The sequence below is a fragment of the Physeter macrocephalus genome, chromosome 3 (genome assembly GCF_002837175.3).
Source record: "Physeter macrocephalus isolate SW-GA chromosome 3, ASM283717v5, whole genome shotgun sequence".
In the NCBI taxonomy this organism is placed as follows: Eukaryota; Metazoa; Chordata; class Mammalia; order Artiodactyla; family Physeteridae; genus Physeter; species Physeter macrocephalus.
Window position 1 is genome coordinate 15,695,421 of NC_041216.1, and position 19,140 is coordinate 15,714,560.

Here is a 19,140-nt window from a genome sequence, read left to right on the forward strand (position 1 = left end):
TAAGGAAACTGAAGCTCAGAGCGTTGGGAGATTTGCCCTGGCCACCGAACTAGTAAGTGTTCAGAGTTTATTCGAGATCCCAAGTCTCTGGATTCCTAGTTTTGCCCCACCCTACTCCCACCCTTGTGCTCCTGTTAATACCAAGAGGGAGTGCTGTGTGATGGAAAACACAGGCAGCCTCTGAGACGTTCAAGTTTGACTCCCAGCTCCACTGCTTCCTTTTGCTTGCTTTTCCTCGTTCAGTTACTTCACCCCTCTGGTTTTCATGATCCTTTATCTGTAAAAGGGGGTAATAATAGTAACCACCCAGCAGGGTTGACGTGCGAATGAAACGAAATGCTCACACATGAAGTACTTGGCACACGGTGAGCACAAGGTACTCAATAAATGACAGCGGCTATTTTAACCCAGGCCCTGGAGGCGAGACCATGTCTGTCCTGAAGGTCTACCTGGCCCTGTCCCCTCGCTGGCTTCCGGGAGGATCAGATGGGATGGCAGATGGCAAAGGGCATAAAGTGGATGCCTTTATCTCTGCTAAGATACGAATGACCACAAAAGACACAGATTGTCTGAATGAGGCTACTTCTCAAATTCCATGTCTCCTCTGGACAGAAGGGAACTAAGAAAATCCTAAAACACGTTCAGGCAAGTTAGTGTAAACTTATTTCATAAAGGAGGGCACTGAGGCCCCGAGAGGAGCAGGGATTTGCTCACAGCCACACAGCAAGGCAGGGTGGAGGTGGACCTACAACCCTTCCCACTTGACCATGGGATTGATTCCTCTGTCCTGCTCCTCCCAAAGGGGCCCAACCGGAGAGGCTTGGAGATTGTTGCCCAATGTTTAAGGGCAGGTCCAGGATGGAAAAGTCATGTCTTAGCAGGAGTCACCAGTGGAAAAATGAATATGATGGGTCATGAATCAATAGAGCAGTGAGGTTTTCCCACATCTATCTTCACTGGTAGTCATGGAACCCTGGCATGTACCTTGTTTTAGGAAAAGGATTTCTCCTGAAGCCTGGGCCCAGCTCTCACCGCTGTACTTAAGAGGGTCACCGTCACACAAGGCAGGTCTGGAGAATGAGATGAGGCAGATGAAGGCACTTCCCATGAGGCACTGGAGGTACTAACGCGGGCTCTTTGATTTGCATGAACCAGAAAACCCAGCTCAAACTGGCTTCAACAATAAGGGGACTAGGACTTCCCTGGTGGCGCAGTGGTTAAGAATCTGCCTGCCAATGCAGGGGACACGGGTTCAAGCCCTGGGCCAGGAAGATCCCACATGCCTCAGAGCAACTAAGCCCGTGCACCACAACTACTGAGCCTGCACTCTAGAGCCCGCGAGCCACAACTGCTGAAGCCCACGCACCCAGAGCACGTACCCTGCAGCAAGAGAAACCACCACAGTGAGAAGCCCACGCACTGCAACAAAGAGTAGCCCCCCACTCGCCGCAACTAGAGGAAGCCTGCACGCAGCAACGAGGACCCAATGCAGCCAAAGATAAATTAATTAATTAACAATAATAAAAAATACCAATAAGGGGAATGAACTAACTCATGCATCTAAACTTTCAGAGGTGGATCCCCAGGTGTGAGCGTGGTCCAGCAGCTCAAGTGATATCACTATAGTGGTGGGTTAAAACCAGTCCATAACAAAAGGGAACCTTCCTACACTGTTGGTGGAATGTAAATTGGTGCAGTCACTAGGGAAAACAGTATTAAGTTTCCTTACAAAACTAAAAATAGAGTTTCCATATGATCCAGCAATCCCCACTCCTGGGCATATATCCAGAGAAAACTCTAATTTGAAAAGATACATGCACCCCAATGTTCAGAGCAGCCCTATTTACAATAGCCAAGACATGGAAGAAACTTAAATGTCCATCAACAGAGGAATGGATAAAGAAGATGTGGTACATATATACAATGGAATACTACTCAGCCATAAAAAAAGAATGAAATAAAACCATTTGCAGCAACATGGATGGACCTAGAGATGATCATACTAAGTGAAGTAAGTCAGACAAAGACAAATACCATGTGATATCACTTATACGTGGAATCTAAAATATGGCATATGTGAACTTATTTATGAAACAGAAACAGACTCACAGACATAGAAAACAAACTTAGGGTTACCAAAGGGGAAAGGGGGTGAAGGAGGGATAAAGTAGGAGTTTGGGATTAGCAGATACAAACTACTGTATATAAAATAGGTAAACAAGGTCCTACTGTATAGCACAGAAAACTAGATTCAATGTCCTGTAATAAACCATAATGGAAAAGAATATGGAAAAGAATATGTATATATAAGTATAACTGAGTCACTTTACTGTATACCAGAAACAAATACAGCATTGTAAGTCAACTATACTTCAATTTTTTAAATAAGTATCCATTAAAAAAAAAACACCAATCCACAAATACTTCAACACTCCCTTCAAAGGAAGCCTAATTATTCTCCCTTTGAGTGTGGGCTGGACTCAGTGACTTGCTTCTGGAGTATAGAAAAAAGTGGAAATGAGAGCATGCAACTTCAGAGACTAGGTTCTAGAAGGCACTGTTTTTCCCGCCCCCAACTCTCCTGGGGAAGCCATCTGCCATGGAGAGGCCCACTTGGTGAGGAACCGAGGCCTCCTCCCAACAATTACGTACATGAGTCATCTTGGAAGTGGGTCTTTCAGCCCCAGTCAAGCCTTCAGATGAATGCAGCCCCAGCCAACATCTTCCTATAAACTCATGAGACCCTGAGCCAGAACCACCCATCTACGCTCTCTGGATTCCCAACCACAAACCGTGTGGAACAAATGTTTGCTATTTTTTTTGTTTTTTAAATATATATATATATATTTTTTGGCTGCATTGGGTCTTCGTTGCTGCTCACGGGCTTTCTCTAGTTGTGGCGAGCAGGGGCTACTCTTCATTGCAGTGCACGGCCTTCTCCTTGTGGTGGCTTCTTTTTGTTGTGGAGCACAGGCTCTAGGGGTGTGGGCTTCAGTAGTTGCAGCACGTGGGCTCAGTAGTTGTGGCTTGAGGGCTCTAGAGCGCAGGCTCAGTAGTTGTGGCACACAGGCTTAGTTGCTCCGCGGCATGTGGGATCTTCCCAGACCAGGGATTGAACCCGTGTCCCCTGCATTGGCAGGTGGATTCTAAACCACTGTGCCACCGGGGAAGTCTCATGTTTGCTGCTTTAAGCTCTTAAATTTAGGGTGCTTTGTACACAACAGCAGTAACATAAAAACACGGACCAGGTTCTATTTCTCCATGAAGTCTCTTGGCCCTGCCTTCTGCCTTCCTCCATATATTGGCTTCATCCTCAAAAGGGATCCTCTTTTGGCAGAAGAGCTGCTGCACCTCCAGCTCTCACATTCCCTCAACAGACTCTCCAGGGAACAGTATCCCTCCCAGTAGTTCTGCAGAAGCAAAAAGCAGCTCCTCCCCTCTAAAAGTCATGCCGACTTCTGACAAATCACTGGCTCTGGCTGAGGTAGTGTCCGTCTTTGTGACCGAGGATATGGGAATGATGCATTGCTTGGTCTAAGCCATCAGAGCCCTCCCTGGAGCTGGAGGTGCCACCCCAACCCCCAGCCAATCACATGGGATTCCACTAGAGCCAAATATGGCTCTGATGGTGGGAGAGATGGGGAACAGATGCTGGGAAGCCACATAATAGCCGTGACGTCATGGTAGTGGTGGTGGAATACTCAGGGACAGGAAATTTCCCACGGGCCTGAGCATCCTCCAGAGTGAAGTGATAACAGGGCTTAGAGGTTAAGGTGAGGCCTCTGCAATCAGGCAGCATCCAAATCCTGGATCTATACTCACCAGCTTATGTGACCTATCTGGGCCTTGGTTCCTTCATCTATAAAATGGGGTTAGAATGCCCAGGAATGCAGGTGGAAGAATGAAATGAGATGCAGTAAAGGCTCAATAAATAAGTCCTACTTTTCATTCAAATTCTTCACTGAGCACCCACTGTTGCTTGACTGTCTCTTTCCCTGGCTAGACAAAGAGGCACCCAAAGGAAGAGACCGTGGTCATGTCTTTGTCTTGGTAACCCCAGTGCTTGGCGCACAGTAGGCACACACATCTGCAGACCTGAATCATTTGGAAAAGGGAGTAAATGTTCTTTTTGGCTCCAAGGGACGGGGCTAAGACCAAGGCCTGTGTGTGGAAATCCTAGACATCAGGATTCAATTTGCTCTAAAGGAGAACTTTCAGATAAAAGGAATAGAGATATCCATAGTTATAAAAGAAAATGAAAGGAATATTTATGGAAGACTTACTACGTGCCAGAAATGAGCCTAAGCCTGTTTCAGGTCCTGTTGTGTTTAATCCTCACAAGTCTATGAGGTAAATACTATCATTAACCCATTTCACAGGTGAAGAAACCGATGCAGAAGATGATTGAGTTTGTTCATTTACTCACTCATTTACCAAATGAGCGCCTTTCCTGTGTCAGGCCCTGGGGATTCACCCATCAACAAAGCAGACAAGCGTTTGAATCACCCGCTGAGCAAAGAGCAAAGCTGAGGCATTAGAACCCAGCTGGGTTTGTCTTCAGAGCTCGAGCTTCATGACTGTTACTTGGATTCCTTCCAGAACAGGAGCCTCATAAAGTAGTGAGTTTCCTGTCACTGAAGGTGTGCGAGTGAGAACTGGAGACAGCTAGGGGCCGGCTGTAAGGAATTCCAACTTGGGATGGACTGGGTGAGCTGCAAGGGCCCCGTGGCTGTTCTTCAAGCTCTGGAGCCGTCCAGAGAGCCTCTGAGCACTGAATCGGGCCTCTCGCTGACGGGAAGAAAGATAGGGATGGAGGGAAAAGGAAAGAGGAAGAAAAACGGGAAGCGGGAGGGGCGGACTAACTACTAGGGCGTGAGTTCGCGCTGCGGGCACCCAGGGCCCGGGCGCCACGTAGTGGAAGAATGTGAGAAGCTGCTGGAACAGGAGAGAGAGAGACAAAATGAAGGAGCTGGCGGTAGGGACGTGGACAGAGAAATTGAGAGTGTGACAGATGAGTGTGTTCCTGCTTCAGCGTTCCAGACCCTTCTGTGCATAACATTGTATATAATGTAAGATATATGTACATTATAAAATATAATGTAAGACTTTTCTCCACATTTTGACCTCTCTGGAATCACCATGCGTCTTTACAATGAACGGCGTGATATTGAATAGATGGTGGTGCATCCTCCAATTGCCAGCATCCAAGCTTTGATAAAACTTGGCCATAACTCTCACTGATGAAGCCTTCATGATGCTCCAGGCATGAGCTAAGCCCTTGACATGCATTATCTTATTGAATCTATGCCCATTTTACACGAGAGGAAACTGAGGCTGGAGGTGAATCAAGATGGTAGAGTCAGAGGACGTGAAGCTCACCTCCCCACACAATCTCAGCAAACATACTGTACCTGTGGAACAATTCTCACAGAAAACCAACTGGAAACAGGCTGAGGGAGGCGAAGTCACTTGCTTAGCCTCACGGTGTGTCTGTGGCTGAGATGCTGCCGCAGAACATTGTTCCTGACCATTGCGACGCTGCACTGCTCCCCTCTTTTTTGTCCCTGAGCATATGGTTTTATCACTATTTGCCCCTCTGCTCCTATCCCCCCATTCCCGGCCACGTGCCATGAACGCCATTAGATCAGGGTCTGCATTCCATTCATCTCAGTTTAATTCTCCTCAGAACCCTGTGAGGTGGGTGCCATTATTACCATTTTATCTGTAGAGGTAAGAGTTTAAATAAATAGAAGCATCTAACATTTTTAAAATTTTTATTTATTTATTTTTGGCTGAGTTGGGTCTTCGTTGCTGCGCGTGGGCTTTCTCTAGTTGCAGCGAGCAGGGGCTACTCCTCGTTGTGGTGCACGGGCTTCTCCTTGCGGTGGCTTCTCTTGTTGCAGAGCACGGGCTCTAAGCACACGGGCTTCAGTAGTTGTGGCATGCGGGCTCAGTAGTTGTGCCGTACGGGCTTAGTTGCTCCGCGGCACGTGGGATCTTCCCAGACCAGGGCTTGAACCCGTGTCCCCTGCTTTGGCAGGCAGATTCTTATCCCCTGCACGACCAGGGAAGCCCTAACATTAAAAAAAAAAAAAAGACTAAATAAGAAATATACAAAAGGGAGAACTGTAGCTGTGTTTTGATGTTGGCATGGGGTAATTCACTTTCTTTTATCTATTTTCCAAATTTCCTGGTTGTACAACGACATTTAAAATGTATTCTGCAATTTTAGTTCACGATCTGCCCAATGGAAAAAAGAATATTAAACATTATGTATACATGGTTTGATCCTGATGTTTGTAGCTACATCAGTACTTCTAAATATATAGGGGGAAAAAAAACCCAGTTTGTTCCATATATTAGAGGAGGGGAGCTCAGGGAAGGTTGAGTGTAGTCAGGTAGAGTACTTGACCTGAGGTAGGTGTCCTTGGTTATATATGGATGATGGGATTGCCAACAATTTTTTTCTCTCTCTTTTTTTTTTTTGGCCACATGGCTTGCAGGATGTTAGTTCCCAGACCAGGGATTGAACCTAGGCCCCCGCAGTGAAAGCGCCGAGTTCTAACCACTGGACCGCCAGGGAATTCCCAATTTGTTTCTCTTTTTGTTTTCCAAATTCTCTAAAAGTGAATATGTATTTTTTTTTTTTTAGAGTTAAAAACCATCATCTTAAATACATCTCTAAGTCCAAAAAGGATTAGGACATTAGGAGACCAGAAAGGATATCCCAGGCAGAGAACAGCAAGAGAAAAGCAAAGGAACAAATGTGGGAAATCACAGGGTATCTGGCGGCTGCTCAGCACACCTTGGCTGTCTGGATGGGTCCCGATGGTAGGTGGCGTGAGCATCTTCCTCCAGGCAGGGCCCAGACCAGTCAGGCTTACCTCTCTCCTCTGCTCATGTTGGCTATGTAAGCCAAAGCCTCCATGCTTAAATTGCTAGAAGGGTCCCTACCCGGTTATGCACTAGGGAAAGAACAGATGTGGGAATTTGGGGTTCACAAAGGCCACTTCTGCACATTGTTTCCTATTTTGGGGTTTTTCCTTCCACATCTCCAATATTCCCTGAGAGCTACTTCTACCTCTGCTTCAGAGGCACCTGGTTACTCTCAGTCTGTTTCCTTTCGCTACAACAGAATTAAAGCTGGGCGCCCTCAATAGCCCCCTGGCTGAGGCAGTCTGAGGGCGTGGCAAGGCACCTGGGGGAGCCGTGGCTTTACCTTGGGGCAGTCGGTTCCCATGACAAGGCCTAGGCTAGATGGGTGGTTTTCGCATGGTTTTTGGTTGCAGAACCTTTTATCAAAAAGAATCCAACAGGGAAGCTCAAAGTTTGAAAAAAAAAAAAAAAAAAAAAGCAGAGCAAAGCCCTTGCGAAGCTTACCTGTATCATCTCTCAATCCCTCAACAAAGATCAGTACTACTAGTGGTCCCATCCTACAGAGAAAATCTGAATCATAATTCTCCCTACTTAGGACTCTGCAGGGCAGTTTACAAACTGGTGGATTAGGTGATCTGTAAGGTAGTGGCTTTCCATTTTGTTGACTGTATCAATCACATTAGAATACATTTTACATGGTAACCCAGTTCACAAGCATACATATGCACACAAGCACACAGGCACACACACACTTCATGAAATAATACTTAACCTACTATATGTGATTCACACTTAAATTTACTATTTCATTTTTTTATTTTAATCTGGTTGCGACTCATTCATCTTTACAATTCACTGCCGAGTCTCAACCTGCAGTCTGCAAAACGCTTCCTTAATGAAGTTTCAGATGAAGTTTATGACTGGCCTATCTGGTGAGAGGTATCCATATAGCCCTCTGCACACATGGCACCACTCTTAAGAATCAGCACATCAGCTTCTCCTCCCATGATACACCTGAAATAAAAGGCCATCTTGGCAAAAACCTCTTATGATGTGAAAGCCTGCCAACTTAACTATATATTGACAAATGTGGAAGATTTTTGCAAAGAGCTTTGGAAAAACCTGTATTTCAGATCCTATCATCTTTCCTTTGAAAACGGATTTGCACGCAAGACCGCTTAGGAGTACAGCAATAATTGAGTTCCTAAGAGCCGAAAGACAATGTTTGGTATGAGCTAAGATGGATCTTTCAAATGAAAACTACAGCAAATAAGCTTTCAAAAGGCAAAAAAGTCTTACAGACTTTTGGAGCTGGTCTTTCAAAGGAAGGAGCAGAGTTGGGTCCTCAGGATATTAATGCCTTTCAAATTTCAACTTCCAAACTTTTTCAGAGTAATAAGCTCCATCCTTAATTTCAATGCCTTTTTTTTTTTTGGTGTGTGTGTGTGTGTGTGTGTGTGTGTGTGTGTGTGTGTGTGTGTGCGGGCCTCTCACTGTTGTGGCCTCTCCTGTTGCGCCTCTGGACACGCAGGCTCAGCGGCCATGGCTCACGGGCCCAGCCGCTCCGCAGCATGTGGGATCTTCCCGAACCGGGGAACGAACCCGTGTCCCCTGCATCGGCAGGCGGACTCTCAACCACTGCGCCACCAGGGAAGCCCTCAGTGCCTTTTGAAGAACCACACATATCTGGGCAGATTTTCTACATTCATCTAATGTCATTGTTACAATACCAGGCAGGTATATTGAGAAAAACAGCGTTCTTTATCAGATGGTGGGAGGGACAATGTCAACTAGACCTGCATGTAACTTAAGTAAGTCACACTCTCCCTTAGTCTCCTGATCCTCTTTACAAAGTGGGAACAAATTTTTGCTTGGCCATAGTCCCCCAGCCCCAACCTCCAAAACGGGTATGAAAGTTCTACAGAGCACTTTACAAATGCATTATCAGCTCTACTCTGCAGAAACTCTGCAGAAACTCTGAGAGTCCTACAGCCACAATTTCAGAAATATTCTCATACAGATACAAATCTGTTTAATATGGCACTGAATACTATATATAAAATAGATAACTGATGGGGACCTACTCTGTAGTGCAGGGAACTCTACTCAGTGCTCCGTGGTGGCCTATATGGGAAGGGAATCTGGAAAAGAGCATAGATATGTATTTGTGTGGCAGATTCGCTTTGCTGTGCACTTGGAACTGACACAACACTGTAAATCAATTATACCCAATTAAAAAAAATGGCATTGAAATCTGTCAGCACATGAAAAGATGCTCAACATCATTAGCCATCAGGGAAATGCAAATCAAACCACAATGAGATACTAGTTCATACCCACTAGGATAGTTATTATCAAAATGACAGCTAACGTGTTGGCAAGGATGTGGAGAAATAATAACCCTCATACATTACTAGTAAGAATGTTTGGATAGGGCTTCCCTGGTGGCGCAGTGGTTGAGAGTCCACCTGCCAATGCAGGGGACGCGGGTTCGTGCCCCGGTCCGGGAGGATCCCACATGCCGCGGAGCGGCTGGGCCCGTGAGCCATGGCCGCTGGGCCTGCGCGTCCGGAGCCTGTGCTCCGCGGTGGGAGGGGCCACAGCAGTGAGAGACCCGCGTACCGCGCAAAATAAAAAAAAGAATGTTCGGATAGTGTAGCTGCTTTGGAAAATAGTCTAGCAGTTTCTTAAAAAGTTAAGTATGACCCAGCAATCCCACTCCTAGGTATATACACCCAAGAGAACATATGTCCATATAAAAACTTGTATGCCGAATGTTCATAGCAGCTTTATTCATAGGAGCTGAAAAGTGGAAACAGCTCAAATGTGCAACTGATGAATGGATAAACAAAATATGGCATATCCATATAAGGAACACCACTCAGCAATTAAAAAAAAAAATGAAGTACCGTGGATGAAACTTAAACACATGATATTAAATGATAGAAGCCAGACACAAAAGGCCACATACTATATGATTCCAGTGAAATGTCCAGAAGAGACAAATCTATAAACAGAAAGTAGTTGCCAGGAGCTGGGGCTGATGGGACTGTCAGTAGAATGGAAAGTGACTGCTAATGGGCAGTTTCTCTTTAGGGTGATCAAAATATTCTGGAATAGGTAGTCGTGATGGTTGCATAACGTTGTGAATATACTAAATACCACTGCACACTTTAAAATGGTGAATTTTATTAAAAAGAAAAAAAAAGAAGAAATTACATTAAATAGGGCTATGATTAATTAAAATCCTTTTTAGACATCCAAACTAAAATTTACCATAGTTACTAGAAAGACCACATACTACGTTAGCTAAGAAAATGGGAACCTCTTTGTACTATCATTGCTTTATATGTATTAACTAACACACTTAACTCTTCAAAAACAACTCTGAAGTAGATTCCACCATTATTTAACTCGGAGAGAAGAAATGGCAGCACTTAGAGGTCAAGTAACTTGACCAAGGTCACACCGTAGAAAGCTATGGTAGAAACCCTGGTCTACCAAACTCTATGTTCTTGTCCACTCCAAATTGTTTGCATGTCTTTACCCCCAGTGGGCAAATACTAGAGAGCAGCAATCACCATGTCTTCATTTTCTTTACCTCAAGCCATAGTAATGCCTTGCAAGTACAGAGGCAATGACGGTCAATTAAACTTATTTACTCATCTGTTCATCGGGCATTTGTGCTTCTACGATGTACCAGGCACTGGGGACACAGTCACATACAAGACCAAGTTCCTAAGGACCAAAACATCATCTCAGGTGGTAATAATTGCTATAGATGAAAACAGAGAGGAAGTTAGGGAAGCCTGTCTGAAGAAAACAAAGTAAAGAAAACAGGTCAGATCAGGCAGTGAAGACAAAGGCCCCGAGAGAGGTTTAAAGGAAGAGCAAGGAGGTAGGTATGGCTTGAGCAGACTGAGGAGTAGAGATGAAGGTGCCAAACTAGGTGCTACTGGGTCTTGCAGGCCAGAGTAAGAAATTTGGATTTTACTCTGAAGCAGAAAAAAGTAGCTGAGGGTTTTGAGCAGTACTATCATCTGACAGGCTGCTGGGAACGGAATGGCCTTGTGTGCATGAGGATTGGAGGGTGGACAATGCTGCCACTGACAGTATCAAGTCAATCTTGAGTAAATGAGAGTGACAGGTACCGAATGAGACAGAGATAAGATCAGAGGATATGTTCAATTCGGTATGCCTTTTAGACATCCAAATAAAGTTATTAACTAGGTAGCTCGATAGAGGTCTAGGTCAGGGGGAAGTCTAGACGGGAAAGAAATTTGACACAAAAAAAGACATTTAAGGGACTAGGGATTCTTTGTCCTTGGTGGCTTTCCCTACAAACTCCATCACTTCACGTTTCAAAGGATCCACTAGAGATAAAAGAGCTACTGAGGTAGGAGGAAAACTAGTGCTGCATCTAGAAGGTAAACCAGTGTTGCCCCCTAGAACCCAAGAGAAGGAAGTGTTTCAACAAAGGAGTGAATGACTGAGTCAACTCCTGCCAAGAGGGCCAGTAAAGGATGGAGAATTGATCGCTCATTTTGGCAAAATGGAAGTTACTGCTAATCTTAACAAGCAGTTCAGTCAAGTGGAGGAATAAAAGCGTGTTGAATAAATGGGACAAGTGAATAAATGGACTGAATGAGTGAATGGCTAGATAGATGCAAGTACCCGAGTGATGTTCATTGGTTTGTTCATATTGAAAGGGGTGAATCAGCTGCAACCATCTTAGAAACCGGATATTCTGGGGACTTCCCTGGCAGTCCAGTGGTTACGACCCCACGTTTCCAATGCAGGGGGCACAGGTTCGATCCCTGGTTGGGGAACTAAGAACCCACATGCCCAGTGGCCAAAAAACAAACAAAAAGCAAGCACAAACTGGATATTCTGTGCATTTCCTACATCACAGAATTATAAAGTCAAAAGGAAGTCATGTGGAAGATCCCTGAAAGCTCAAGTTGCCGCAGACACATGTAAGATTCTATCAATGGTGGAGAGTCACTCTAGATACCTTAGTTCAGTCGCTACAAAAGCAGCTTCATTAATAAGCTTTTGCCTTGTTACAAATCACTCTAAAAACCCACCTGTAAAAATAGCCCCTCTATGTCCATATCCTTTAGATAAAAAACTGCCAAGTTTTCCTGAAATTAAGACATGTAGGCTTTTTGCTTCAACTGCCAGAAATTATAATCAAATTAACTGCCTATGTGACAACTTGCTTAGATTCACTTGCCAAAAATTCCCCTTTACTTCTTCCGTATGAATGCTGTTTTACCTTATACAATGTTATCAACTCCCAAGTTTCCTCAAATTATACTGCTCACACCACACCATACCACACACACACACCCCCAGTAGAGGGAGGTTGCTCCAGTCATTTCTTAACCTTCGTTCGCTTCCTGGAATGTGCCAGGCTTCTTCTGTCTTGGGGTGTACAGATACTGTTTGCTCTGCCTGAAACTCTTCCCCTATGCCTGGCTGACCAGCCCATTATATATGTTCCAATCTCACTGTGTGCTTTTCCTTCATGGCACTTATCACATTAATTACTAAAATAAAGATGGTAAGACAATTTCATCACCTTGTATTTCCCTTGTCTAATCCTCACTCTGCCAAAGGTGCCAAGGGGGTAAAGGCATTGTAAGATTTCTAAGGTAGGTTTCCTGCAGTATTGAGATGGGTAAGTAAAAGTGAGTGGCCAACATTTTTAAATTTAGAAATTTATTGTTTAATCCACAAGCTTTACATAGCTTTAGTTAAAAAAAAAAAACAAAAAAACAACAAAAACAAAACAAAAACAGTGAAAACAAGACACTATTTCAAAATCTGGGCCCTTCCAGCTTTCCAATTACAAGAGCTCTGAAAGTTGTATATACCAATCGGAAGAACAAGACAAAATTATGAATGGAGCCATGACATTTCATAAAACAAAATTTTATGTAACTGAAGGATCCTTCCTGGGACTAGTTAACTGCCTTAAAAAAAAAAAAAAAAACCAACAGAACAGAGTGAAATTCCAGTGTTCCAAATCAACTTGTTACACATCAATATAAATCCACAGTGTCCTGGCAGACAACATGCTTTCATTTTCTGTCTCATCCTAGAGCTCAAATCCTGATTCACTTCAGCAGAGACTCCACAGGCAACAGGAAAGATTGTGGCATTAAAATATTCATTTATACTTTTGTGGTAGTTCAACAGTGGTCTTATTTCTGGGCAAGCTTGCAAAAACCATACAGGGTTGGAAACATCATAACTTAAATGGGTGCTAAGACTCAAATGAGAAAAAGGAAAAAAGAAAGAAAAAATAGAAACAAAAACCTCTGGGAATAGATGGGCATTTAAAGGAACCATAAGAAGGCCAACAATATTTAAACCCCCTTTTTTAAAAAGGGGATTTTTTTTTTGGCTTAGAATATTTCACTCTAAATGAATTTATGTCAGCTGTCAATGAAAGAATGTCACTAATACACTGTGGACACCTTTTGCAATGTAAATCCATGCCCTTTTTTTTTACATGGTGAACTTCAACCTAGCAATTATTACAACAAATGTTATAGTCTAAAGCTCAAACACATTTTTAGCAATTTTGAAACTGAATTGCGTACAAACCAAATAAAATTTACATCATAACAAACATTTCCACCTAGGACTGTGGGGACACTTGAGCCTTCCGCATTGATCTCAGGGCCTTTTCACGCAGGTGCTTTTCTAAGTCATCAAGGTTATCTTCAGCCTCACTTTCAGTCTCCTAAAAAAAAAAAAAAAAAAAAAAAAAAAAAACACACACCCCAAAAAGGTCATATTGTTAAATCCTGAGACACCGGTGGGGGATGTTGAGTACAGAGAAAAAGAAAATTCTTGGATGTGTGCACAACTCTACGAATATACAAAAAACCCATAAAATCACTATACTTTAAATGGGTGAAGTATACGATATATATAATTATATTGAATTTCTTTTAAAAAATATACATTAAGCTTTTTGGATGCCGTTCATATTCTTATCATTAGCCTTAGCAAATTCCTGCTCTTGGTAGGTGGTCATAGAGAAACCGATCAGAAGACAGTTAACAGCTGAGCATCCAATTATTAGAAAAAAATTACTTAGCTACTTCTCAATACCAAATGATCCAGCTATCTGGACAAACTGTAAGACAGTGTTCATAAATACCTTCTTAGGCTCTGGCTCTGCCTCTGGTTCCTCCTGTGCTGACGCGGTTGTGGGAGCAGCAATGGCTGCAGGGGTTACAGGGGTTACAGCAGCTGCAGCTGCAGCCTTTTCCTTCTTGTGTTTTTTGTGTTTCTTGTGCTTCTTATCCTTTTTGTGTTTCTTGTCCTTCTTTTTCTTCTTTTTCTTTCCACCTCCTTCTGGGTCTGAATTCTAGAAATCCAGAAAACCAAAAGCAATAAAATCAACCTGTCCAACTAAACATTTTATTTCTTCAAGGGAATAACCAACTGGACTAATCTCAGGATTTCATACGGCTTCAGGGGGAAAGAAGACCCAGGGCCAATCACCACCAAGAAAAGTACTCCTAAAAGATGGGAACCACCACTGAAAGCAAAGACTTCCAAGAGTTGAAACAGACCTTGAAGATAAATGATTTTTTAAAAATTTCCCCAACTAACTTCAAATTAAACCAGGCCTCCCAACCACAAGCTATGAATCAGGTCTCCAAGACTGGCCTGATTCAGGGTCTACCTCCAGATGTAAGGAAAAGCACCATGTGCAACAGGAAGAAAAGTCTCTGAACTCAACTAGACCCGAGTTGAATTCTGTTTCCTGAACCTATTAAACTAGTTGACCTCAAATTGCCTGACGTGTTCTGAAGCCTTTCTGTCAACCCAAAATGGGTATAACGATCCTTGATAAAGCTGTTACAAAAATTAAATGGGAATATCTGTAAATCACCCACAATACCAGCCTAACATGTAGGCTTTTAATAAATAGCTATTATCCTAAATACAAGCGTGTATGAATGCCACATCTCTCATCACTGTCTGATCTATCTCTAGAATGCGGGTACATTGTTCTCCACCGCATATATTCCAAATTTAAGCAAAGAGTACGCTCTGCTATAATTGCATCTAGTCTATAATTTTTAAATCTCACATTTCTAAACAATTACTTAAAATTCCTCAATCCATTCATTCTGTCCAATAATTCAATCCTATTAAGATGGACATCCACCACTGATTTTATATAATACAGAAACCTGCCATGATTAGATTAATGGATCACAAAGAAAACAGTTTAAGCTCCGATATTTTAATATCCCAATGATATTTAAGTTTGGCAATGTAAAGACAAGAGTGTTATTCTTATCTATGTAGCTTGCCAAAGATAAGGCTATATGGGACAACAAAGTACTTTCCACGCCATCTAACATTTCACAAGTTGTGAGGTTCATTTTTTATTATAGAAATAAATATATTTACACTGTAGGAAAAAATAAGACCATTAAGATGTAAAGAAGAAAAATTAAGATCACTCATCATTCTCCAACACATAACCACTGTCAACATTTTGGTATCTTCTTGTGATAAAGTGTATTTTTTCTTTATAAAAATGTAATCAGACTAATAGACATGATCTAAGATTGAAACTTTTATTGATTGTGACCGTAACTATCCCCAAACCTGTCAAACACTAGAGAAAACAGCAGAAGCGCTAAACTATTTTTCTCTTAGATAACAGAATCAAAGAAAATTTTTTTCTTTCTGTTTTTCTAAATTGTCTATATAATCCAATCTTCACCACCAAGATTATAGAATTTAATAGTATTAGACATATCACAAATTAGTGGATGTCTAGAGTACTAAGCATGGACTGTGATGCAAACACTACCACTTAACTTGTGCCTCCTTTTGAAGTCCATCTGAACCAGAGAAAATAATGCTCCTCTGAACTACAAAAGACAAAAAATTCTCTCCTTCCAAGTGACCACGTATAACTATAAAAGATGTTCAAAAGAGGGCAGACATACCCTTGCCGGTGATGGACTTGGTGTTGGGCTTTTAGCCTTTTTAACCGGTACCGCTGGTGACCAGTTGGTAGAGGGTGACTGAGACTGGACAGGGGATGGAGGTGCTGGGGGTTTTTTAGCTGCTGGCTCAGGAGATCCCGAGACAGATCGGGAAGATGAGACCCTCCTTACCGACTGAGGGCTTGGTGAGGCAGCTCTAGAAACAGAGGGAAAAAATAAAACATTTAATAACCAAAAGCAGAGATCCTTCTTTCTTAAGAGAAAACAACCAACTACCATTATACAACCAGATCATGAACTTTAAATATCTCACAGCACTTAGTCTGCTGGTTGATTATACTAACACTTATCAAATTTTTATCACCTAAGTCTCCTGGAAAGTAGTTCAAGCCCCACAATCCTCTATCCATTCTGTTAATGATTCTTCCTGTATGAAATTAGTAATCCAGTTCCTATATTTAAGACTGCTTTTATCAGTCTTACATAGACATGCAAGAAATATCCTATGCATCACTTCAGAGCTAGGTTTGGAAACAGACTCAATAAGCCTGATATCCCTAATAACCAAGTAAAATCCTATGGCATTTAGCTTATACCGTGAGGAACTATCCTGAAAACAGAAAGGATCTATGAATAGGACCTAGAATTTGCCTTAAAGTTTGTATTCACAGCAATTCTTTTCTGTGATTTCTCAGTGGGGGGGCGGGGGGCTTCCAAACTTAATAAAGAGCTATGCAAGTTACTGTTCCCTAACCAAAAAGGATAAAATATTTTTACTTTTTCATCTTTTTGGGTTCCGGAGTCCTGGAGACTCTCCTAATGGGCCTAGAACTTGGAGATGGGGACTGCCTTCTTTGGGGTGATGATGATGCTCCTCTTCGAACAGCTGGAGGACTTGAGGAGGTCTGAGGAGCTCGAGGCCGTGGTGAGGGCGAATGCCGTTTGTTTGGTTGTGGTGACCGGGCCTCCCGGGTAGATCGGCTCGGGGAAGACCCTTTCCTATGCTTTGATGACAACGAAGGCGAACGTCTCTTGGTGACCGGGGAGCTTCTTTGTTTGGGAGGTGGCGAATGGGAGACCCGACGCTTTGGTGGTGGAGACGGTGATGCCCTTCGTTTAGGAGGGGGAGGGGGTGAAGCCGTTCTTCTCTTTGGAGGTGGAGAAGGAGAATATCTCCTCTGTATTGGAGGAGAGTATCTTCTTGGGGAAGGTGAGCGACGACGTGGGGGAGGAGAAGGAGTCCTAGGAAAAATAAAGGTCCAACAGAGTAGAAACAGAATGCAAAGAAAACTATGCACTAATACAGCACCACACAAAGAGAGAATATTTCTAAGTGGAGATGTCATGCCCTTTAAACTCATTTAAAGTAACAACAACAAAAAAATCACTTAGTAAATTCCTGTTTATCCTAGATGACTACAAATAGGTCATTGTGATTAATGGAGAAATTCAGTTTTCAGACTGAATTCAAATTTGTCAAAAGTCATTTAGCACAATCCATATAAAATCAACTTATTTTCTGAGAAGAGAATCTTGCATTGCTCTAAGGAAACTGAAAATCCATTATCACTATGTAGCTACTAGATAACTACATTAGCAAGACTCTACTGACTGTGTTCAACTTAAACTCAGGAAGTCTGTGCTTTAAAGAGCTCTCCTGTGTGTGGGGTACCCTCTCTAAAGTGGTGTTTGGACTCTGAATTAATAATTAGCGTTCACCTGCACAGCTTTAAAAGGTATCTCTACCCTGCCCCCACCAAGACAGACTTACATTTTTTGTGCGTCAGAAGAGTAGTATTCAATGGAAGTCTACTGCTAGGCAGAACGCATCCTTGTCAAAGTCTCAACTCGGCCTTTCTCTTAATGCTTAATCCCTACATAACCCTAATTTGCCTCTCAGAAATTAAACCTCAATATAACATTTAGTTCCAATGGCCTGATTTTCTCTTGGAACATTCAGACCTTGAGCTCAAAATATTTTCCTGCCTAAAAATCAGCTTTGGGATAGGCCATACATTGGGCAACACCGTAGAGTTTTCCATTTTGCCCTTATTATTTAATAACTCTGAACCCCCATTTCCTCACCTGAAAAATGGGAATACCACCTACCAAGCAAGATCATCTTGAGGAGACATGAAGTACATAAAACATCTAACACTTTACCTGCCACATAATGGCCATTCAGGAGTGGTAGTAGCAACTATACTGCTTGATAATGTGTTTGAGCAATGCTCTTAAAAATTTTTTTCCCGTAACTTTTATTTTGAAGTCATTTTTGATTTACAGAAGAGCTGCAAAAATAGTGGAGACTTTCCACTTAACATCCCATATAACCACAGAAAAATTACCAAAACTATAAAATTAACCTTGGTATTAACTGAAATACTAATGTCACCCCAGTTTTTTCTACTAATGTCCTTTTTCTGTTCCAGGTTCCAAAAATCAGGATCCTACACTGCGTTTAGTTGTCATGTGTACTTAGTTTCTGCCAATTTGTAACTGCTCCTCAGTCTCTCTCCCTCTCATGAATGACATTTGAAGAGTACTCATCAGTTACTTTGCAAAATGGCTTTCAATTTGGGTTTGTCTGACAGGGTCAGCGTTCTGTGTCCAAAGATCCAGTATCCACAAATTCAACCAACCGTGGATCGAAAATATTTGAAGAGAAAAAAAATTCAGAAAGTTCCAAAAAGCAAAACTTAACTCCCCCCTATAAAGTTAATATTTTTTCCCTCTGTAATCACTAGTGATCCTGCCTTTTAATTTAACATCTTTATTGATATGTGGTTCACAAATCATAAAATTCACCCATTTGAAGTGTACATTTCAATTGTTTTAGTATACAGCTGACCCTTGAACATGGGTTTGAACTGCGTGGGTCCATTTATATGTGGATTTTTTTTTAATACGTATTGCAGTACTACACAATCTGCTGTTGGCTGAATCCACAGATACGGAGGGCCAACTGTAAAGTTATACTCAGATTTCAACTGCGTGGAGGGTCGGTGCCGCCAACTCCTCTCCTTGCTCAAGGGTCAACTATACTCAGTGTTCAACCATCATGACTCCCCATTCCCATCCCACCCTAGGCACCACTTATCTAATAACTCTCTATCTCTACAGATTTGTGTGTTCTGGACTTTTCATGTAAATGGAATTGTATAATATGTGGTATTTTGTAAACAGCTGTGCATGCCACTCGAATAAAATATTTCAATCACGAAGATTCAAAGTTGCTCCATTTAGCTCCCACTAGCCTCTGTGATAAAGT

The 19,140-nt window shown here is 42.5% G+C and overlaps 1 protein-coding gene across 11 annotated transcripts in view; it reads right to left on the reverse strand.

Annotated features, from left to right (window-relative positions):
* Window positions 1-12,691: 12,691 nt before the first annotated feature.
* Window positions 12,692-19,140, reverse strand: part of SRRM1 (serine and arginine repetitive matrix 1) — a 29,383-nt gene continuing 22,934 nt past the window's right edge. For all 11 annotated transcript variants that reach the window (XM_028487732.2, XM_028487729.2, XM_028487728.2 and 8 more), the window contains 4 exons: window positions 16,647-17,111; window positions 15,870-16,065; window positions 14,054-14,263; window positions 12,692-13,630 (listed from right to left, as the gene is read on the reverse strand). In XM_028487732.2, coding sequence (XP_028343533.1) covers window positions 13,526-13,630; window positions 14,054-14,263; window positions 15,870-16,065; window positions 16,647-17,111 — 976 coding nt within the window. In that variant the 3' untranslated portion in view covers window positions 12,692-13,525. The remainder of the gene's footprint in view (window positions 13,631-14,053; window positions 14,264-15,869; window positions 16,066-16,646; window positions 17,112-19,140) is intronic.